The 23,478-nt window shown below is 37.8% G+C and overlaps 1 protein-coding gene and 1 long non-coding RNA gene across 10 annotated transcripts in view; both read left to right on the forward strand.

The window, feature by feature from the left end:
* The window catches only part of ARL5B (ARF like GTPase 5B), a 34,978-nt gene extending 27,446 nt beyond the window's left edge, over window positions 1-7,532 (forward strand). For 8 of the 9 annotated variants that reach the window (XM_081558794.1, XM_081558800.1, XM_081558799.1 and 5 more), the window contains 2 exons: window positions 256-407; window positions 1,153-4,100. In XM_081558794.1, coding sequence (XP_081414920.1) covers window positions 256-407; window positions 1,153-1,201 — 201 coding nt within the window. In that variant the 3' untranslated portion in view covers window positions 1,202-4,100. Of the gene's footprint in view, window positions 1-255; window positions 408-1,152 lie in introns of all 9 variants that reach the window. The other variant, XM_081558795.1, reaches the window with a different exon arrangement.
* Window positions 7,533-14,927: 7,395 nt separating this feature from the next.
* LOC145532852 (uncharacterized) overlaps window positions 14,928-23,478 on the forward strand; it is a 31,385-nt gene continuing 22,834 nt past the window's right edge. Inside the window, exons 1-2 of the long non-coding RNA XR_014073620.1 lie at window positions 14,928-18,539; window positions 19,551-19,592. This is a non-coding gene — a long non-coding RNA (uncharacterized LOC145532852). The remainder of the gene's footprint in view (window positions 18,540-19,550; window positions 19,593-23,478) is intronic.

Genomic DNA, 23,478 nt, shown 5'->3' on the forward strand with positions numbered 1-23,478 from the left:
TGCCTGATTATTTTAAGGTAGAGAGAATTCATTATAATTGTTCCATAGGGCCTATTCTACCCTCCTGCTTCATTAGTTTTATTTTGAATTGTGGTATTTGACATATTACAAATATTTCATTGGGGGAGAATAGATACATGTATATATATGGCTGAGTCCCTTTTGCTGTCCACCTGAAACTATCACAGCATTATTAATTGCCTATACTCCAATGTAAAATTAAAAAGTTAATGAAAGATTTCATGTTGATTGCAGGATTTACGGAAGGCTGCAGTCCTTATCTTTGCCAATAAACAGGATATGAAAGGGTGTATGACAGCAGCTGAAATCTCTAAATACCTCACCCTCAGCTCAATTAAGGATCATCCATGGCACATTCAGTCCTGCTGTGCTTTAACAGGAGAAGGGTGAGTGTATGACTTCTTTCAAATTTCTCGCAAGTGTTTTCCACCAACTTGCTTTCTTTGAATCTTGTTCCGTTTTTGTTCTTATGGTGTCTCAGGTTGAAATAATTTTACTCAATTGCTACTGTTAAATTACAGCTTAACTAAGTTACCAACAAATTTTTTGTAACTTTTAGTATAAATGGAATGTTTTACCAAAAAAGGGCAAGAACAAACTTTTGAAGAAAGTTTGTACAATCTAGATTTTCAGTTGTTCATTTCTTACTGTGTCATTCATTAACCTGGAGAAAACTAATGTAACCTGAAAAAAAGAGGAAACGTCAAAGAAATTTCACATTTTCTGCAAGGGCTTAATTAAGTCTAAACTCCTCCCAGCTTTCCACCAGAGTGCATCTCTTTCTTATCAGGAGTCATTTTGGGAGGCACACTTCTGAACAATGAACAATTAAGAAAAATGCCATTCTAATGTATTCCTCCTTTTCTAAGAGCTTATTTGTACATAGTAAGCTGAGGAGAACCCATTGTTTTATATATGGACTACCCAGTTTATTTATAGGAACTTATTTATCCTCAAATCAAACTGACCTCATTATTTCTCATACTAGAAATAACTTGTAATACAGTAGCTATCTATTGATGTTTGGACCTATACTTGTAAAAGTATACTTATAGTAGACTTGAAGGATGCTTTCAGTTTTTAAATATATAGTTTTTTTTATTTTGAAAAGACTTTTGCCTTCTGTTTCAGGTTATGCCAAGGTCTAGAGTGGATGACCTCCCGGATTGGTGTGAGATAACTTTTTTGCTCGAAAGAGACTCTATTTATTCTGTGACATGAACCTAGTACATTTGGCTGCTAAAGCAGCAGCATGTTTAATTAATTTATAACAACACAAACCTCTGTGAGCAACACTTGAATCAAGTGCAGCTGAACTGGAACATAAAAGATTTTTTCTTAACTTTTTTTTAATGCACTAACCTTCAGTTGGATAAACATAATGTATAACTGTTTTCAGCAACAGAATTCTTCAGACTGCTTATTCTAATTATTCAACGATTGCCTTTTAAGAAATATTTGTCATATGTTTAATGTTTTCTGAAGTATTGTAATAACTTTAATGACCAGTTTCTTTTCATTTCTTGACTGCTCCCTCCCCCTACCAGATAATTACCAATTGTGGAAATTGTCAGGTACTGTTTGCAAACTTATCCAGCACTAAATATTTGCTCCTTCTGTAAACCACTTACCTTTTGGACAGAACTTTATTATAGAGAAAGAAATATGTCTAAAAGATATATATTTAAGAAGGAGGATGAAACATCATGAGACCTGCCTTTTAAATGAGTTGCTTTACCCCACATTATTGCAAGTCATGGAATAATTTTAAGTTTCTGTTAGCATCTCAGTTAAGAAGGCTGTTTATCTTAGAAGAATTAAGTTCAGTTTTCTGCCTACAACACAGGATTGGTTTTGGTTAAAAACTAATAATAGTAAAATATTTATTTCAAAGCCCAACTTCAATAGTAAATACTTTGATTAAATATGGTATTTTTAAGAATGTCACATTATTCAATGCATATATAACTATTGGAAATTTCTAAAGTATACCAGCACTGAAAATATAATAAGGCACTTGAGATATATTTTTACTATCAATTACAAACAACTTTATTATCAGCAAAAAGTTCAACTATTTCATTTTCAAGGGTACCACATCTGCTTTGGGCAATAGCTAAAAAGCAGAAGAATAAACAGTTCATTTTATTTCTTAGAATTTGAGATTGTGTGATAGCATCTCTACCACCAGCAGTATATTACTTAAAAAATCCATATGACTTTCCTTAAATCTGTTGTAGTGTAATAGGCTTGAAACAATTGCCATTTGTGTAATTATGCCTCGTGTTCTAAAATCTTTTACTGGATTATAGGAAACTGCTGAACTTAATCATGGCTTTTAGAATATTACTATGAAACTCAAGTTTAATATACTAACAACTTAAAAAGATTTTTTGCTAGTTAAAAACTCATAATCTAGCAAAAGTTTATTTTATTGGATAGCATTAAAACATTTTTAAGGCAGGGGTCTAATATGAGCAGTAATCTAAATAGTGTGCATACCTTAAGGGGGGGGGAAGTATTGTAGTTTTGATCCTCTTTATTTCAAATGTGTGCTTTTGCTATAATGAAAGGGATAAAACACATACATAGAGAATAATACTTTATTTTTACAGTATTCTCTCATTTGGGTCAAAAATAGGATTCAGTGTTCATAAAAATATCAATACCTATTCAAAAGCGATATTTTAATATTTTTACTGTAGGTTGTTTAAATTTTGCTGTTTTCAGGTATACTGGATTTATTATACTTAGTCTAATTAATTTAGTTGAATGTGATGACATTTTTCTGATTCCTATTTAGTGGTAGTACTCCCTGGAACTGGAAATCACCAGAGGAGAACTCTCTGGGCTTTGGGACCTAGTTGTTCATTAAGCTTGTTTTCAACCTTTTTCTTAAGTGATCCTGTACCAGGTAGAGGGTAAATTTTGTTTTTAATATAATGTATAATCAGGAACAGGAGAGAAAAGTAGATAAGAATCAACACGGTGTGTATGTGGGGTAGAGTAGGGGCAGGAGAAATTATGAAAATCCCATTTACCTAAAGCACACTTTGCCAGAATTTCTATCTTGGGTTGTATAGTTTAGCCATGAATACTGGGGATAATTCTCTGAATTTTTTCCTGAGAAAAATCATATTTAATACTCCTGTATTTGTTCTTATTGTGATATCTTTCTTCTTGTATCTAATAAGATTGGCTGGCTCCATTTTCTTCTATCAAATTATATGGTTATTTTTTTATATTACCACATCAGCATTATACTGAAAGTGTTAATAGTTGATTGTATTTTGTCAGACTACTAGTGTAGACTCAAGTTTTCTATTTGATCTTTAAAATACAATTTGTTTTATTTTCTAAATGCTTTTTAAAAAATATTTGTTGGTTCTGGATTAGAAATGATTTATGTTAGCTGTGTGTTGAAGATGAAATAGATGTTCAGCTAGGTTTTGTGCCAACAATTGGGAAAAGTTCAATTAGAAAATTCATGTAAGACTTTTTAAGTTTTTTTATGGATTCTCATTAGATATTTCCTCTTGTAGTAATATGAAAACTGATTATCCTTTACTCCAAGAGAATGTTTTGACCCAAGCACGTATTTAACATTGAAGCATTCTGACATTTATTGAAAATCAGTCAAAAGATACTGTCTGATGCAAAAATGTAAATTGTGATTAGTGCCTTTATCTGTATTTTGAGATAAGTCCTCAATTTCGTATTATACCTGTTCTTTAGAAGTCATAACTGCAGCTCATTAATTTAATAATAGTTCAGGTTTCACCCTCCCCACCAATCCCTTAGTTGCCTAGCAAAATTTCTAATAAGTGGTAGAAGACAGGGGGACCCACCCATGTTACTTGTGGGAGATTATTCTACATATTGTTTTTAATTTGAGATAAAGAAACTAAATTTAAGCAAATCTTTGGTTATAACTAAAATGTAACTGTTACCCTTGTACGTTCAAGGCATTTTTCTTAATTTTGAACATGTTGCATTCTTCCTGTTTAAACCCGTCTTTCTTTTTCTTATCAAAGCCCATTTGAGAACTTTTAGAATTAATAAACCTTTTTATATGGGAACATAGCTGCGTATTTTGTTAATGTAATTTAATTCCTTAAAATTTGAAATAATATATCTATAATCTATTGAATAACATGATTAAGTACAAATTTTTGCTTTTAGGCTCTCTGTTAGTATGCTTAAGGTATAATTTTATTCTAGCTTCACTAGAGGAATGGTGATAAATTGAAATTTCATTGTTAAAAATTATTTTTTAAATGGATACTACTCTTGTAACCATAGTCATTTTGATTAAGCATAAATTAACTTTCATTATCTTTAGCATAAAGAGAAACAATTATTTTCCTATGGAAACCGTGCGTGATAATAGGCAGTGCTATAAACATTATTCTCTGAAGAGTTATGGGGAGCCACAAAGCAAAGAAAATTTTAAAACAATAAAAGCTTTATTTTTTAAAAAGTATTTTTGATGTAGTATCTTAGGATGAATTATAAATGAATTTGTCTCTGCCTAGAGCTCATTGAATTCTTAACTATGTAAAAGAATACCAGTTGGAAAAATGTACTGGTATTATACCTAGAATAGATTTAATTCTTTTGATATTTATCTTTGAAGACCAACTTTCTGAGCCTAACTGTGGCTTTGGATCCAAAACATATTTCATACCTAGTTCAGTTCTAAAGGATCTTTTTTATCTCATCAGGGTATAGTCACTTCACGATACAGCATGATGGCTTGTAGCCAGGTAGAATGGCTACCTAAAGAAGTGGATTTGAATCTCAATTTGGCCGTGACCGGTTTAACCTTGGACAATTAATACTGTTCGTCGCCGCCTTACTGCTTTTCCCATACTGAAGAAAACTAGAGCAGCAGTGCAACTTTTGGTTTTAAAATTCTGAAAGTTTATGTACTACTATTAAAAACTGAAGGAAGAGAAAAACACACAAAACACAAAACACACCAACAAAAAAGAAACAAACCAGACGAAGGAAGGACACGTAATATGAAATTGTATTTATTTTAATCTATTATTTGATTCCCACCTCATTATCATTTCATTTAGTATATCAATACAATCAAATGAGAAAGCAAAGAATCAACTAGTAACTGCTACTCCACTTAAACTGAGCCAATAGTTAATGAAAATCCAAAAGAGAAAATAAGCCGCATATTGCTAAGAAGATATTTAAGCTATTTACAAAACACCAGTGTATACTGGGAAGTGCTCTCGTCTAGAAAAGATCTTGCCTATTTTCTTGGCTTTTACTAATTGGATGGAAGTGGTTAGTTTGTTCAGAGCTTATTGGCTTTAGAGGATTACCCTAAACTCCAGTTCTGTGTTGATTTTCCAGTATTGAGAGGATAGTGCAGCTAGGATGTCAATATTTTACAAATGTCTCTATAAATCTGTAAGTAGTTTATATTCAAAGTCAGTTTTTTCGGTAATGTCTCATCCTTATTCATTTAGCATTACTGTGAAGACTGGCATCTAAAAGCTAGGTCCCCAAAAAGTATTTTTTAAGTTTCAGGTAACCAGAGTTATACAGAGAAGACCAATTAAAAAAAATATATATTTTTAGCTGCTTTGTTTTACTTGCGAGATGTTTGAGAAATGTTAATTTAAAGGTCTAGAAGCATGCGTAGAAACAAAAGTCAAAAAACTTAATAATGTGAGGTTAAAATCTTCATTAGAAAATTTGAATGAAAACAGTGAATTGTCCCCATTCAAGGCACTTAAAACTACTAGAAAATTCAGTCTTACTGTAGAACCGGATGGCCTGTATTATTATTAATGTGACCAAAGGATTGAAGACTGATTGGGTTTCTAGAATTTGAGCGTATAGTCACAAAAGGCCCCCTTTGCATTTTTATAAACCAGTAATCTGCCTTTTTTCCCCCTAGAAATGGAGAAATAATGTGCTGTGCATGTCTTCTGGAATAGAAAACAAAATTCTAGAAGAATAGAAATGTTCTCTTGCACAAACTTTGTAAAATTTTAATTTAAAAATGACATAATTTTTCAGTCCATATGGTGTTGTCCTCCAGTTTGTGCGATGTGGCACCATCCTATTAAAGTCCCCTTCCCCAAAACTGTATTGAAATAGGCAGATTTCACAGCTAAGGGATAACATTCCTCAAAGACTTTGTTTTCTTTTAGTCTAGTTTACCACCAGCAGGACTAACGTGGCAGATCCACATACTGTTCATTAAAGCACATGGCCAAGTGCTTAGTCAATATTTAATCAGTTTAATTAAAACCAAGTAAGGGAAAAGAGGAACCTTAAAATTTAATTGATTTTTATTATACTGTGAATATATTTCCATCAGTGTTGGTAAGATATCAAATGACTATCAGTTGATGTTTGTTATGTATCATGTATTTGTTATCTTTTGGCCATATTCATAAGAGACTATAATCATTTTAATCTTCTTACATTTTTCTTCAGGAAATTCAGGGACTCGACAGCCCCTATTTTGTTCTCTTGGAGTAAACTATTCAGTGTAGTTATGAAAACTTTTCATTTTGATTTTTCTTAAAAGTTGAGCTGCTATTTCATTAAAAGTGTGACATAAAATGATGGTTATGATTTTTTTCCATTATGTAATTGTTATAAATTTTACTTTATTGATCACTGTACAGAGGATGGTTAAAAAGACAAAAAATAAAGCTAAGAATCATTGCAGCCTTGGTTTGTGTTAGTTCTGATCAGAATATAATGATTATAATTGCACATTGCCATCTTAACATAAATTGGTGCTTTAGAGCATGAAAGAGGAAACAGCAGGCCATATATAATATACTTCTTGCCTCAGAATGTAAAACTACATTAAGGTGTTTGTATATTTATGTTCCTTTCTTAAGATTTAAATACAGATTGTTATCCATGAAGCTTCAGGCTTTCTGCAAATACTGTAACAATATCTTAGCTAATCAGCTTGGTAAAATGAAGATGATGTTAATAAGGCCAAAATTATGAATTGGATCTCTCTGGGGGTCCACTGGTATTGTACAGAGGAAAAAAATGTTTTTCATGCCACAAACTGTGCTTCTTAATTCCAACCAAACAACTGAGATGTGTGCTGTTGGTTCAGTATATAAGCATTAGTAATATTAAAAGAGCAAACAAATTATTTAATGCATTCACATCATCACTTCTTGTAAGTGATTCAAAACATGTTCTTCTAATGGTGGGGTTGTTTTAAAGACACGTTTTAAATTTTTAATAGTTTTATTACTGTCATAAAATGCTTTTATATGTTAAGTTTAGGTTACTGGTACTCATGACTTTTTATTTCTGCAATTATGCTGTAATACATTGCTTGCATGCCTACTTATCCAAGTGAAAGGATGCTGTTTGCTCTGGAATGTTCATCTTTTAGACAGGTTTTGGCTCATTTGCAATCATGGTGCAATATAGTGTAACATTGTTTTCAGTCAACAGTTTTATTTTTGTCATAATAAATAATTACTTTTCCAATATGACATGAACCCAGTGTTGTTGTTGTTGTTTTTAAGATAAAATTTAACAGTCTTGCTGCAGGTGATAGAAACTCACCTAAGCAAACGTAGAGGAATTCTTATAATTAAAACTGAGGTGCTGGTGCAACTACTGAGCCCACATGCCACAACTACCAAACCCTAAGCACCTAGAGCTCATGCTCCACAACTGAGAAGCCACCATAATGAGAAGCCCAAGCCTGCATACAGCAACAAAGGCCCAGCATAACCAAAAAAAAAAAAACAATGAGGTGGTAGGCTCTCATGGAACCTAAGATCAGGAATACACTTGGACTTCTGGAACAGCCTGGAACTGGAGACCAAGAAACACTGAGGAGAAACGAAGAGCTTGCCTTGCTCTTACTTTTCTTTCTCAAATCCACTTCTAGACTGACTGGATTTTTCTGTTTGCTAGTCCTATGTCATATAATGTCCAAGTTTATAATAGCTCCCATAGTTTTATCTTTATGAAACGGAGACATCAGATTATCATTGTTCAGTTACTGAGTCATGTCCAACTCTTGAGACTCCATGGACTGCAGCATACTAGGCTTCCCTGTCCTTGTCTGTATCCCCGAGTTTGCCCGAACTCATGTCCTTTGAGTCGATAGTGCCATCCAACCATCTCATCCTCTGTTACCCCTTTTCTTTGCCCTCAGTCTTTCCCAGTATCAGGGTTTTTTCCTATGAGTTGGCTGTTTGCATCAGGTGGCCGAAATATTGGAGCTTCAGCATCAGTCTTTCCAATGAATATTCGGGGTTGATTTCCTTTAGAATTGACTGGCTTGATCTTGCTGTCCAAGGGACTCTCAAGAGTCTTCTCCAGTACCACAGTTTGAAAACAATTCTCTGGCGCTCAGCCTTCTTTGTGGTCCAACTCTCACATCCATACTCAACTGCTGGAAAAACCATAGCTTTGACTAGACAGACCTTTGTTGGCAAAGTGATGTCTCTGCTTTTTAGTATACTGTCTAGGTTTAGTATGCATGCTGCAGTCCATGGGGTCTCAGAGAGCCGGACATGACTGAGTGACTGAACAACAACTAGGTTTGTCATAGCTTTTCTTCCAAGGAGCAAACATCTTTTAATTTCATGGCTGCAGTCACCGTCCACAGTGATTTTGGAGCCCAAAGAAATAGAAACCACCATTTTATTTTATTCTATCAATGGTTCAGTCGTTTTTATTGCTGAGTAGTAGTCCACTGTATAGAGGTAGCACAATTTGTTTATGTACTTCCTGTTAGTACACATTTGGGTGGTTTCCAGGGTTTAACTATTACAAATGAAGCTGCTGGAGTGCTAGAACGTTTACATATAAGTCTTTGTATAAACATTTACTTTTACTTGTCTTGGGTAAACTAAGAAAATTAGTGGAACAACTGGGACATATGTTAAGTGTCCATTGAACTTTTTATGAAACTGGCAAGCTTTTTCAGAGTGTGCTATTTTGCACTCCCACTATTGGTATATAAGGGTCCCAGTTGCTCTACATTCTTGCCTACATTTGGTCTGGTCACTCTGATTTTAGACATTGTAATTGGTATCTTGTGAGTTTTGTTTGCATTTCTATAGTGACTAATGATGGACATCTTTTCAAGTGCTTGTTTGCCATCCTTGTTTTGGCAAACTGTTCAAATATTTTGCTTACTTTTTCATTGGATTTTCTTATGATTGAGTTTTGAGAGTTGTTTATTCTGCATAGAAGCTATTATCAGATGTTATTTGCAGTCCTCTCCCAGTCTGTGGCTTGCCTTTTTATTCTCTTAACAGTGTCTTTAACATTCTGCCTATTTTTAACACTACTTAATTTACAGATGGCAAAATACAAGAGCATCAGTACATGGGTTTTGGCTAATTATGTGGTTGAATATACTTAACAGATTCCTATATAGCTTCTGCATGTATATTTTTATATAGTCCATGCCGTTTTCTAGTCATTAACCCAAGCTTGCTTGGAACGAATATGCTTGCTTCATAGGAGAAAAATTGTCTGTTCTCCCTTAACATGGAAGCCTGATGTCAAAGTATAATTTTAAAAAGTTAAAAACAAACTCATATAATTATATGGTGATCACTTGTTAAAGATTTAAGTCAGTGGTCAAGGAACCAGCAGGCTACAAAGCTGATTCAAAGGAGTACACATCTGAAAAACTTGCAAGCTAATTTTCTGCACATTACCATCTAACTTATAAAGTCTGGGGCCTAAATGATAGTAAGCAGAAATCATTTATATCTTCCTCTAGAAAATCAGATGAACTTTCAGTGGACTTGGACAATGCCACAGTATGACTTTGAAAGTGTATGGTATGGTAATCTTTTTACCTTATTTCTAAGTTTTAGGTTAATTTATTTTATTTTATTGAAACTCTGCCCCATCAAAATATGGAATACACAGTGGGTTGCAAAGACGGGAATCAACCAACTAGAGATATATTTTTGGTGTCCCTAAAATCCAATGTAAATACTAACTAGTGCAGAACGGGTTCTCTTGACTTGGCATCTCAAAACCCAGGATGGTTCCAACTAGACTGATTATTGCAGAGAATCTTCTGGAAGCAATAGCTGCTGGGAAACCAAACTAGAGGGCTCTGGTCAGTGGTTTGGTTACTAACCTACACTCTCCCAAATGACAATTGAGTCAGAAAAGGAACCAGGTACCGACGTGATGGGTTGTTTTGATTCTGGGCACTCCTTTTAGCTCACGTGAAGTACTGATTCATTCCCTAGAACTGGTGACTACTACCTTACATGGTAAAAGCATCTTGAGATGGGGAGATCATCCTGGATGGTTCAGATAAACCTAAATGTAGTTGCCAGGGCCTTTATGAAAAGGGCCCAGGTGGATCAGCCTCAGGATCAAGAGTAGGATAGGAGACAACAGAAGCAAGATTTTGGAGTAAAGTGAGGAGAGGGCTAGGAGCCCAGGAATGCAGGAGGCCTCTGAGAAAGGCAAGGAAAGCTTGTCCCCTGAGGTTTCCAGAAGGAATGCAGCCAGCCCTGCTAGCAACTTGATTTTGTGTTTTTAACTTATTTTTTAAAAGATATTTATTTATTTGACTGCCCCGGGTCTTAGTTGTGGCACTTGGGATCTTCCATATTCATTGTGGGATCTAGTTCCCTGACCAGGGATGGAACCCATGTCCCCTGCATTGTGAGCATGGAGTCTTAGCCACAGGACCACCAGGGAAGTCCCGGCACCTTGATTTTAGACTAAGGTTCTGGAATAAATTTGTGTTATTTTAAACTATTAACATCTGTGGTAATCAGTTACATCAGCAGGAAGAAACTAAAACAGGACCACATTGTGTTTCTCCAAACTATTTGAAATCAATGAACTAGGGGGTCCAGCAAAGCTGTGTTTCTCCAAACTATTTGAGTTTCTCCAAACTATTTCTCAAAACATTGTGTTTCTCCAAACACAAAAAGCTGTGTTTCCAAACACAAAAAAACACAAGCTGTGTTTCCAAACACAAAAAAACAAAAGCTGTGTTTCCAAACACAAAAAAACAAAAGCTGTGTTTCCAAACACAAAAAGCTGTGTTTCCAAACACACACACAAAAAAAGCTGTGTTTCCAGACACAAAAAGCTGTGTCTCCAAACAAAAAGCTGTGTTTCTCCAAACTATTTGTGTTTCTCCAAACTATTTCTCAAAACATTGTGTTTCTCCAAACTATTTGAAATCAATGAACTAGAGGGTCCAGCAAAGCTGGCTTACCATTTCAGTGGGCTGAGATGTCTAATCTGAGATTTTTGTGGGGATTTGAAGACTTGGCGCTGTAGTCATCTGGGAAGAATCTTCTGCAATGGTAGCAAAGGCAACATGAGTTTTATGACAAAATCCATGCCCTCTGAATGGGGTTGGTTATTTTATCATTTCTTTCAAATTAATCACTTTATTTTTGGTAGATGACGTATAACTCAAAATCAGGGTACTGCTTAACTTGATAGGAGTCATCTCATCTATCTAGTGCTTGATGATTCTGTGCTGAATTATTTTCACATTCCGTTTAAATTACAGCCTATTGAATTCTGCCTAAGTAGAAAATGAGATTATTTCTGGCACTGGATCCAGTTGCTGAGCCAACAGGAGATGGGAAGTCAAATATAGCCAGTTACGGTGGAATTGGTGGAGAGACGAGATGCAAGCCATAGTATTGAAGAATGTGTTCAGAGGATCAGACAACTAATTGTCATAAGTTAACAATGACATCTACTGTTTTGAGCATCCCACACACCAGGCCCTATGCTAACCACTCTATAACTCATTTTACTACAACAGCCTTATGAAGGTAAATGTATTTATTCCTATTATGTAGTAAGAAAACTGTCTCAGAGGGAAAGTGACCTGTGCAAAATCACAGGGTTATTAAGTGGCCAGGGCTCAGATACGTGTCATTCTAAAGCTGTTAACTATTAATGGAGATGGTTTGGAAACTTTAGTTCTGGCTTCATTTTCTCCTATCAACAGAATGAAAGAGACATGAAAGAATTCCCTGCAAAAATGCTTTGCCCAAAAGGAGGTTCAGAGGATGCATAGGCATAATGGAAATCCCTTGTCTAAGAAAGAGAGTGAAGTGAAAGTCACTCAGTTGTGTCTGACTCAGCAACCCATGGACTATAGAGTCCATGGAATTCTCCAGGCCAGAATACTGGAGTGGGTAGCCTTTCCCTTCTCCAGGGGATCTTCCCAACCCAGGGATCGAACCCAGGTCTCCCACATTGCAGGTGGATTCTTTACCAGCTGAACCACAAGGGAAGCCTAACAGAGTTTGGATTCAAAAAAAGAGACCCTGTGGCCAGAAGAGGCTTAGAGAAGGATTTCATGTTCTGGGGAGAAATCAATGGAATGCTTGACTGAGCTAAGTATAGACCCTGGTCTCCTCTGCTTCATAACTAAACAAAAAGCAAATGTAAAAACAAAATCTTTTTGTTCCTTCCTCATTAATGTTATAATTTCCTTTTTTGTGTGAATTAGTAACTTTAATAAAGTACACAAAACAATGTGCACAACTAATTAATAAAGTACACAAAACAATGTGCACAACTAATAGAGTGAACATATGTACCCACAGCTTATCATTGTCATCTTGGTCCACATGGGATTCCTCCCTGGAAATGGCCACCTTCATATGGTCATGGCTACCACTCTCATTCAGCATGGTTAAGACCATCTCCTGTCTCCAAAATGTTCCCTAGGTGGGCTTAGGGCTGTGACTGGTCTTCTTTCAAAGAACCCACAGAGCTCCCCAGTGATGGGTATAAGTTATAGGGACAAGGAGAAATCTAACAGGGAAAAGTTTTGATCTATTCGCCCCTTTTATTTCCTGGAGCTTGTGACATGGAAATAACTCAGATTGAGCTAACAGAAAAACAGAGAATCAAAACAAGCCAACACTGATAAACATTGATGAATGGGGAAATCCTCAGTAGCAGTGGATGCCCATGAGTATTAACTTCCAAAGACCCCCATTGAATTTCATCTGTACATCAGTCCGTTCAGTCGCTCAGTTATGTCCGACTCTGCGATCCCATGGATGTCAACACACCAGGCTTCTCTGTCCATCACCAACTCCCAGAGCTTGCTCAAACTCATGTCCATCGAGTTGGTGATGCCATCCAACCATCTCATCCTCTGTCGTCCCCTTCTCCTTCTGTCTGCAATCTTTCCCAGCATCAGGATCTTTTCCAAAGAGTCAGTTGTTCGCATCAGGTGGCCAAAGTATTGGAGTTTCAAGTTCAGCATCAGTCCTTCCAATGAATATTCAGGACTGATTTCATTTAGGATGGACTGGTTGGATCTCCTTGCAGTCCAAGGGACTCTCAAGAGTCTTTTCTCCAACACCACAGTTCAAAAGCATCAATTCTTCGTCACTCAGCTTTCTTTGTAGTCCAACTCTCAGATGGATACATGACTACTGGAAAAGCCATACTTTTGTTATGTCGGGCAAAGTTAAAAAGACGCTTTTTAATATGCTGTCTAGTTTGGTCATAGCTTTTCATTCAAGGAGCAAGCGTCTTTTAATTTCATGGCTGCAGTCACCATCTGCAGTGAAATTGGAGCCCCCCAAAATAAAGTCTACCACTGTTTCCATTGTTTCCCCTTCTATTTACCATGGAGTGATGGGACCAGATGATCTTAGTTTTCTGAATGTTGAGTTTTAAAACAAACTTTTTCACTCTCCTCTTTCACTTTCATCAAGAATCTCTTTAGTTCTTTGCTTTCTGCCATAAGGGTGGTGTCATCTGCATATCTGAGATTATTGATATTTCTCCTGGCAGTCTTGATTCCAGCTTGGGCTTCATCCAGCCCAGCGTATTGCATGATGTACTCTGTGTATAAGTTAAATAAGCAAGGTGACAATTATACAGCCTTGATGTACTTCTTTCCCAATTTGGAACCGGTCTGTTGTTCCATGTCCAGTTCTAACTGTTACTTCCTGACCTGCATATAGATTTCTCAGGAGGCAGGTCAGGTGGTCTGGTATTCCCATCTCTTGAAGACTTTCCCACAGTTTGTTGTGATCCACACAGTCAAAAGCTTTAGTGTAGTCAATGAAGCAGAAGTAGATGCTTTTCTGGAAATCTCTTGCTTTTTCTATGATCCAACAGATGTTGACAATTTGATCTCTGGTTCCTCTGCCTTTTCTAAATCCAGCTTGTACATCTGGAAGTTCATGGTTCATGTACTGTTGAAGCCTAGCTCGGAGAATTTTGAGCATTACTTTGCTAGCGTATGAAATGAGTGCAATTGTGTGGTAGTTTGAACATTCTTTGGCATTGCCTTTCTTTGGGATTGGGATCAAAACAGACCTTTTCCAGTCCTGTGGCCACTGCTGAGGTTTCCAGATTTGCTGGCATATTGATTGCAGCACTTTCACAGCATCATCTTTTAGGATTTGAAATAGCTCAGCTGGAATTCCATCATATCCACTAGCTTTGTTCATAGTGATGCCTCCTAAGGCTCACTTGACTTCACACTCCAGGATGTCTGGCTCTAGGTGAGTGATCACACTATCATGTTATCTGGGTCATGAAGATCTTTTTGTATAGTCTTCTGTGTATTCTTCCACCTCTTAATATCTTCTGCTTCTGTTAGGTCCATATAATTTCTGTCCTTTATTGTGCCCATCTTTGCATGAAATGTTCCCTTGGTATCTCTAATTTTCTTGAAAAGATCTCTAGTTTTCCCCATTCTATTGTTTTCCTCTATTTCTTTGCATTGATCACTTAGGAAGTATTTCTTATCTCTAACTTGCTATTCTTTGGAACTCTGTATTCAAATGGGTATATCTTTCAGTTTCTCCTTTGCCTTTAGCTTCTCTTCTTTCTGAGCTATTTGTAAGACCTCCCCAGACAACCATTTTGCCTTTTTGTGTCTCTTTTTCTCAGGGATGGTCTTGATCACTGCCTTCTGTACAATGTCATGAACCTCCATCCATAGTTCTTCGGGCACTCTGCCTGTCAGATTTAATCCCTTGAATATATTTGTCACTTCCACTGTAAGGGATTTGATTTAGGTCATACCTGAATGGTCTAGTGGTTTTTCCCTGCTTTCTTCAATTTACGTTGAATTTGGCAATAAGGAGTTCATGATCTGAGCCAGTCAGCTCCCGGTTTTGTTTTTGCTGACTTTATAGAGCTTCTCCATCTTTGGCTGCATAGAACATAATCAGTTTTATTTTGGTATTGACCATCTAGTGATGTCCATGTGTAGAGTCTTGTCTTGTGTTGTTGGAAGTGGGTGTTTGCTATGACCAGTGCGTTCTCTTGGCAGAACTCTGTTAGCCTTTGCCCTGCTTCGTTCTGTATTTCAAGGCTAAATTTGCCTGTTACTCCAGGTTCTCTTGACTTCCTACTTTTGCATTCCAGTCCCCTATAATGAAAAGGACATCTTTTTTGGGTGTTAGTTCTAGAAGGTCTTGTAGGTCTTCATAGAACTGTTCAACTTCAGCTCCTTCAGCATTACTGGTCAGGGCATAGACTTGGATTACTGTGATATTGAATGGTTTGCCTTGCAAACGAATAGAGATCATTCTGTCGTTTTTGAGATTGCACCCAAGTACTGTATTATTTCAGACTCTTGTTGACTATGAGGGCTACTTCATTTCTTCTAAGGGGTTCTTGCTCATGGTAGTAGATATAATGGTCATCTGAGTTAAATTCACCCATTTCAGTCCATTTTAGTTCACTGATTCCTAAAATGTCAATGTTCACTCTTGCCATCTGTTTGACCATTTCCAATTTACCTTGATACATGGGCTTAACATTCCATGTTCCTATGCAGTATTGTTTATTACAGCATTGGACTTTACTGCCATCACCAGTCACATCCACAACTGGGCATTGTTTTTGCTTTGGCTCTGTCTATTCTTTCTGGAGTTATTTTACCACTCTTCTCCAGTAGCATATTGGGCACCTACCAACCTGGGGAGTTTATCTTTCAGTGTCATATCTTTCTGCCTTTTCATACTGTTCATGGGGTTCTCAAGGGAAGAATAAGATCCTTGCATTTCTTTATTTTTTTCGATAGGCAAGAAGTAGATTTATTAATATAGGACACTTGTAAGAGATGCAAGTGGGCAGGTGAGGGAACTCTGCAAGCCCTGCATTTCTAATGAGAGTCTTTTGGTAATATCTTTCAATAAGAGACAATTTTTGGTTTGGCTTATTTTGGGGCTTTTTGGCCAAGCCATGTGGCATGTGGGATCTTATTTCCCAGACCAGGGACTGAACCCGTGCCCCTTGCAGTGGAAGAGTAGAGTCTTAACCACTGGACTGCCAGGGAAGACCCTGGGAGACAACTTTTATGCAAATTCTTTCAGAAGAAACCAGACACCTCCGCTTTTGAAGAGGCAGGAACAGTCTGAGTATGTGCCTATTGTCAACTAAAACAAAACAAAACACAATATGAGAGTTGTGAGTTAGTATTTATTTGGGGAAAAATGAGAATTGCAGCCTGGGAGATAGCACCTCAGATAGCTCTGAGAAAATGCTTCAAAGAGGCAGTGGGAGAAGGTTCATATATGTACTTTTGGTGAAGGGAGAGTTCACACAATCAAGCACTTACCTTACAAAAGCTTTTCTGCTAGTCAGGAGGTGCTGATGTCACCTTGAAGGGATTTAGTACTTTTAGATATGAGTAGGTGCAAGGATTGGGATCTTGAAATCAGTTCCTTAAAGACCTGTTCCACCAGTTTCCCTGGAGCACAAAGTGCCTCACTCTCCACCCTGAACTGCCTTCAGAGTGTGTTGAAGGTTAACAGCTGCAGGGACACAGGGTTCAATCTCTGGTGTGTGTGTGGGCTCAGTCGCTAAGTTGTGTCTGACTCTTTGCGCCCCCTGGACTGTAGGCCACCAGGCTCCTCTGTTCATGGGATTTTCCAGGCAAGAATACTGGAGTGGGTTGCCATTTTCTCCTCTAGGGGATCTTCCTGACCTAGGGACTGAACCTGCATCTCCTGCATTGGCAGGCAGATTCTTTACCATTGTGCCACCTGGGAAGCCCAGTCTCTGTAGAGGCAGATGGCAAATGCCCTTTGCAAGCACCAATTTCTTATTGACATTATGAAAGTGAGAATAAAAAGGTTTTATGCTCCAGATTCAAGAAAAGAAGTCCATGCTTTTGCAACAATGCCACAGTGCAAGGATTGTTCTGTCCAAACCAGGAGACACTGCTAACATCATCACATCCTATGGTGCCTCTCTAGTGCCAGGGCACTGCTGTAAAGTTCAGTTCGGTTCAGTCGCTCAGTCGTGTCCGACTCTTTGCGACCACATGGACTGCAGTACGCCAGGCCTCCCTGTCCATCACCAACTGCCGGAGTTTACTCAAACTCATGTCCATTGAGTCAGTGATGCCATCCAGCCATCTCATCCTCTGTCGTCCCCTTCTCCTCCTGCCCCCAATCCTTCCCAGCATCAGGGTCTTTTCCAATGAGTCAGCTCTTCACATGAGGTGGCCAAAGTATTGGAGTTTTAGCTTCAACATCAGTCCTTCCAATGAACACCCAGGACTGATCTCCTTTAGGATGGACTGGTTGGATCTCCTTGCAGTCCAAGGGACCCTCAAGATTCTTCTCCGACACCACAGTTCAAAAGCATCAATTCTTCGGCACTCAGCTTTCTTTATAGTCCAGCTCTCACACGGATACTGGAAAAACCATAGCCTTGACTACTAGACGGACCTTTGTTGGCAAAGTAATGACACTGCTGTAGTGCAAGCTATTGTCATGTTTGGCCCCCTAACTGGGCTTATGCAAGGGCTCTTCTTTCTTTCTCTCTGTCACTCCCTGGATCCAGTACAAGCTTTCAAAAGCACAAATCTGATTATCTAAATCCACTTCTCAAAACTCTCCAAGTCTTGCTGTTGTCTGTCGTGGCCCTCCTCATCTCCAGATGATGACCCCAGTCTGTCTAAGCAGACAGCTCACAGCTGTTTTTCACTGATCTTTCAGTTCCACTAGAGTATCAACCTTCCTCCTATCTCAAGACCTTTGCAAGTGGTGTTTACTCTCCTAGAAATGCATTTTTCTCTCTGCTTTGCTTAGATAACACCTATTTATCTTCTAAATCTCTGCTTAAAAGTAGCTTCTTTAGAGAAATCATACCTGCTCTTCTAGACCAGACCAAGTTCTGCTCCCACTAACTTCTTAACCTCTTGTACTTTTTTTTGTCTTTATTAATCTTGTTACAATATTTCTTCTGTTTTGTTCCATTTTTTCTTTTTATGTTTTGGGTTTTTGGCCATGAGGTCTGTGGGATCTTAGCTCACCGATCAGGGATCAAACCCAAACCTGGTGCATTGGAAGGTGAACTTTTAACCACTGGACCACCAGGGAAGTGGTGTACTTCATAATTTTATATGGCTCTGATTAGTGTTTCATCACCAGCAGACTGTTAGGGTCTAAAGAGCAGGGACTGTGTTTTTTCATTTGCTTGTTTGTTTTTCAGGTGGCATTTTCTGCTCAGTGCCTGTCACAATACTTAGTCCATATCAGGTAAGTGCTAAGTGTTTGTTGGAATAGATACATGAAGTGGAAAACATTGGATTTAAGACTAGACAATGAAAAAAAAAATGAGTAGGCCATGTGTGTTATCATGAAAACTCCACTGATAACTGGTGTGTGATCTTAAGACAGAGTTATAGAGTCTCTTGATCTCGGTTTCTTCTACCAAAAAATGAAGAAGTTGAAATAGGTCATCTTTCCTATCCTTTCAGTGGTGAAGTTCTCCGAGTACAGGCATACCTTGTTTTCTTGCACTTAGCAATATGACAAATTGCTGTGGAATTCTGGGATGAATCATTTGGAGAGAGTCAAATTAGAATATCATCAGAAATATTTGAAAAATTGCTGATTGAGTCTAATGAGGTCAAACCCAGATGCCTCAGATAACTCTGATTACCTGATGGCAGGCACAACAAAGGCTGTACTGTTTGTCTTCGGTGGCCAGGAATGTTTCTTAGGGCATATACCTGTGGCCAGGGCTCTGCTTTTGCAAGTGCACGAATCCTTGGAGGCCAGATGGGGTCAAGAAAATTTGATGAAGTTTGGTGCATATCTAATCCACAGTTTTTATTTTTAAAATTGCTTTTAAAAACATTATTTTATTCTCTATGGCAACATCTGATAATGTTACAGAGCAAAACACACCGCCCTCTTTTTTTTTTTTTCCAACAGAATATCTCTTTTTATTTTAAGCTTCAGGGGTCTTTAAAGACAAAATATTTTCTACGCCATTTGTGTGTGTGTCCTCTAGATGGCAGAACAGGATTTCATTTTGCATTGCTGAATCCTCTTGGCTATTTAATTGAAGTTTCCTATTCCCTGGTTTGGGAACCTGGAGAAGGAAATGGCTACCCACTCCAGTAATCTTGCCTGGAGAATCCCATGGACAGAGGAAGCCTGGCGGGCTACACAGCCCATGGGTGGCAAAGAGTCAGATATGACTGAGTGACTCAGCATGAGCACAGGCACACTATAGAAAGAGCTTAATTTCTTTTTTTACAGATAACACCTCACTTATCCAAAGTCACAGGAAGGAGAAGCAAGGTACACTAGTGTAAAAACAGAACAATACATTTTTTTAAAAAATCCAAAATGCCAAAACGTTTGATGTTCTTAGGTTGCATGTTATCTTGAATAAATTGCTAATTATCTTGCCAAACTGTAGATCCTGCTCTACCAGGTTTAAAAGGAAAGATAAGACCTGTTGTTAACTGACATTTATTGTTTCTACTTAATGAATGTCATTGGAGACCTGGAAAATTATTCTCTCACTCTCTAGGTTGAAAATGTTGTTACATTTACCTTTATGTTGCAGATTTGCTCACTGACACATTTTTTTCCCCAAGAGAAATTTCAAAACGAAACTTTAGGATAGAGCCGGCTTAGTTTTTAGGAATAGGAATTTGGGATTAGTGACATCCAAAAGATGAAATTTATGTCAGGCCCCTTAAGCAATCATCATTTATAAAAGTTTATGATATTATGAAATGTCATCTCTGAATACAGTTGCCAGCGGGGACTATGAGCTTTCTTGCATCTCTTACTAACCTGTTCCTGAAAAGTGAAAGTGTTAGCCAGTCAGTCGTGCCCGACTCTGCAATTCCATGGACTACAGCCCACCAGGCTCCTCTGTCCATGGCATTTTCCAGACAAGGATACTGGAGTGGTTTACCATTTCCTTCTCCGGGGGATCTTCCCAACCAAGGATCGAACCCAGGTCTCCCGCACTGCAGGCAGATTCTTTACCGACTGAGCTACCAGGGAAGCCCAACCTATTCCTACCAGGGAATATATTTTCCACAGCAGACAGTCAATAAATATACATTTGTATTTGAGTAGACTTAAATACAAGTCACGGTTGGTCCAATGGCTAAAATTCATCACTCCCAATAAAGGGGGCCTTGGTCTGATCCCTGATCAGGGAACTAGATCCCATGTGAAACTAAAGATCCTGGAGGCTGCAATGAAGATAAAAGATCCCACAAACCTCAACTAAGACCCTAAGCAGCCAAATAAATAAATATTTTTTTTAAATGTCACATTCGCAGCCTTAATCTGAAACATCCAAAGAGGTGTACTTGAGAGTTCAAGTTTAACCTCTCTTTTGCAGAGGTCATATTTCCATCACAAAATCTTGGATCTCACGTTTCCCAAAATGAAGATCATTCTTTCTCCACTAATATGGAGGTAAAGTAATAAAGGCTAACGTCTAGATTTTAGGTTTATACACACTGAGGTCTGTGTTCTATATTTTTTGTTTTAGGTAGTAAAGTAATAATTTTACTTTACTAGATTGCTTTCTCAATCTCTGCTCAATCTTCCCTCAGTCAGTGCTTTCTCAATCTCTGATAATTTGCCCTTGTCTGATTAATACAAGAAACAATGACAAATAACTGTCATCTAGAGTAATGACAGCTATGGCATCTAAGAGAACCTTGCTGAGGATTCTGGGGCCAAGTCTGGGTTCAGAAGGAAAGGGCACTATGATTGACTGATGAGCATTTTCTATCTTGTGGAAGAGTAGGGAGGAGGAGCAAGTACACAAATTTGCCTTCACCTCTGGGTTCTGGCTTCATTATCAGAGGGATTTCAAGTTCATCCCTTCAGAGGAATTCAGCAGTGCGATTGCAGGATTAGATTAGCTCCACTAAGAGGTCGTTTCTGGTCCACTCTGCTTATGGATTAGGCTAGAGATGAACAATCCCAATTTTCTAATCTCTTTATGCGCTTCATAAGGCTTTGCCAGGCTTCTCACCAATTGCACGCTTCTGTTTTTTTTATTGTTGCTGTTCTTTCCTGGTTAGCAAGCAGGTAGAAGGTGTTAGGTGGGAAAAATATCTCATTACACATTTTAAGGACCAGTAGCACTGTTTCGTTTCATTTGACGCCACAATTTACTCATTCATCTCATCCACAGATACTTGTTTAAAAACTACTATGCAGCAGGGCACTTTGTTATGTGTGGGGTTCACAGTGCTGGGTAAAAATTAAAAATTCCCCTTGCCCTTCTAGAGTTTCCTTTTAGATTTGAGTTCCTCTAAAATTACTTTATTAAATGGCTCTTCTGTGTCCTCTAACTCCAACTATATGCCAGCAGTTATTCTAGGTGCTGTAGATATAGCAGTGACTAAAACAGACAAAGCTTCTTTCATAAAGCTTTCGTTTTAGGGGGAAAAAAATTAAACATAGTGAAATGTCTGTAATACACACTAGAAAGAACAGGAGAAGGTAATAAGAAGTGAAAGACTGGTCAGGGAAGGTCTCTTTGTGGATTTTTTTTTTTTAATCATTATTATTTTCTTTGCCACACTATGCAGCTTGCAGGATCTCAGTTCCCTAACCAGAGATTGAACCTGGGCCACAGCAGTGAAAACCCGAAATCCTAACCGCTAGATCACCAGGGAATTCACTCTCTGTAGATTTTTAAAATTTAAGCAGAGATATGAATGAAGTGAAGGAGACACTGTGTGAAGACCTATAGGAAGAGTACAGATGGGTGTTAAATGCAAAAGTTCTGAGGCTCATGCCTATTGAGTGCAGTTATCATGGAGGAGGCCCTGTGGTCTAATTCCATTAGGTCCCTAATAGGAAGTGGTAAGATAGCAAGTTAGACATGTAGCCAGGTGTGAAAACTTGGTAAGGACTTTGGCTTTTATTCCAAGCCTTTTTGGGGATACTGGAAGGTTGTGAATAGGGGAATGATACAATCTGAATTTGTGTTAAAATATTTACAGCTATAAAGTAAACACCAGAGAAAAAACTAGAGTAAGCAAGAAGACCAGATAATAAAAAATCTATTGTAAGGAGTGATAAAAATTATCATAAAATTCTATTTTAAGTAGTCAATAACATATACAATTATATGTATTATTATCAAAATCCTTAGAAGTTAAATCCATGCACTTTTTAAGGAATTCTAAGCCTGTTAGCCCTTGCCTTATGTTGTCTGATATTATTCAAATATCTATCTATATATATGTATCACATGATATTTTAGAATTTAAAGATTATATAAAAATAGTGATTTCTTAATTTAGGTACAAAGAAACACCCAGGCTCCTTCCCAGATGGCATAGACACTGATGATATTCAGTTTGAGATTACTGGGGGAAAAAGCAACTATGTCCAGGCCTCACCAAACCCTGGGATTCCCAGGTGGTGCTAGTGGTAAAGAACCCATCTGCCAATGCAGAAGACATAACAGACATGGGTTCGATCGCTGGGTTTGAAAGATCTGCTGGAGGAGGGGATGGCAACCCACTCCGGTATTCTTGCCTGGAGGATCCCATAGATAGAGGAGCCTGGTGGGCTACAGTCCATGGGTTCGGCAAAGAGTCAGACATGACTAAAGTGACTTAGCACACACGCGTCAAACTCTACATTGAGGCACCTGAAGGTCTAAGCAGTTTGGATGGCAGTTCCAAGAATATATAGGGTATTAACAAAGATTATTAATTGTTATTATTACAAACCTCCAATTTGACCATGTGAGTAGGATTATTTGACCTTCAGGTTGGGAAACAAAGATAAAAGTTTCCTCAAAGTAATATTTGCTGAGATTTTGGGGGCAGTAAGGGGAGTGTTGTGTTGTTAGAGTTATTTTCAAACATTTCTATTTCTTTCCCACTCTGGGCACTTGGAAAAAATGGAACTTTCTGACTTCCCATGGTTGAGAAGCCACATAACTGATTTTGGAAATGCTGCTCATCACTTCTGGGCCAAAACTTCAATACTTGAACAAGACACTCCAGAGCACTTTGCTTCCTCTGGCATGGAGACCAATACTTGGAGTAATGTTCCTCAATCAGCTTGAGTCTCGTAATAGCAACAATGAGCAAATTCTAGCCCCCTGCCCAAACTCATTCCCTCCATCTTAGCTCTGGAGGATATGTAGGGGGAGCAGGAAATTAATCTGGGTAGTTTTATGCCA

Source organism: Giraffa tippelskirchi, chromosome 13 (assembly GCF_054371585.1).
Source record: "Giraffa tippelskirchi isolate mGirTip1 chromosome 13, T2T-mGirTip1v1.2.pri, whole genome shotgun sequence".
NCBI classification, from domain to species: Eukaryota; Metazoa; Chordata; class Mammalia; order Artiodactyla; family Giraffidae; genus Giraffa; species Giraffa tippelskirchi.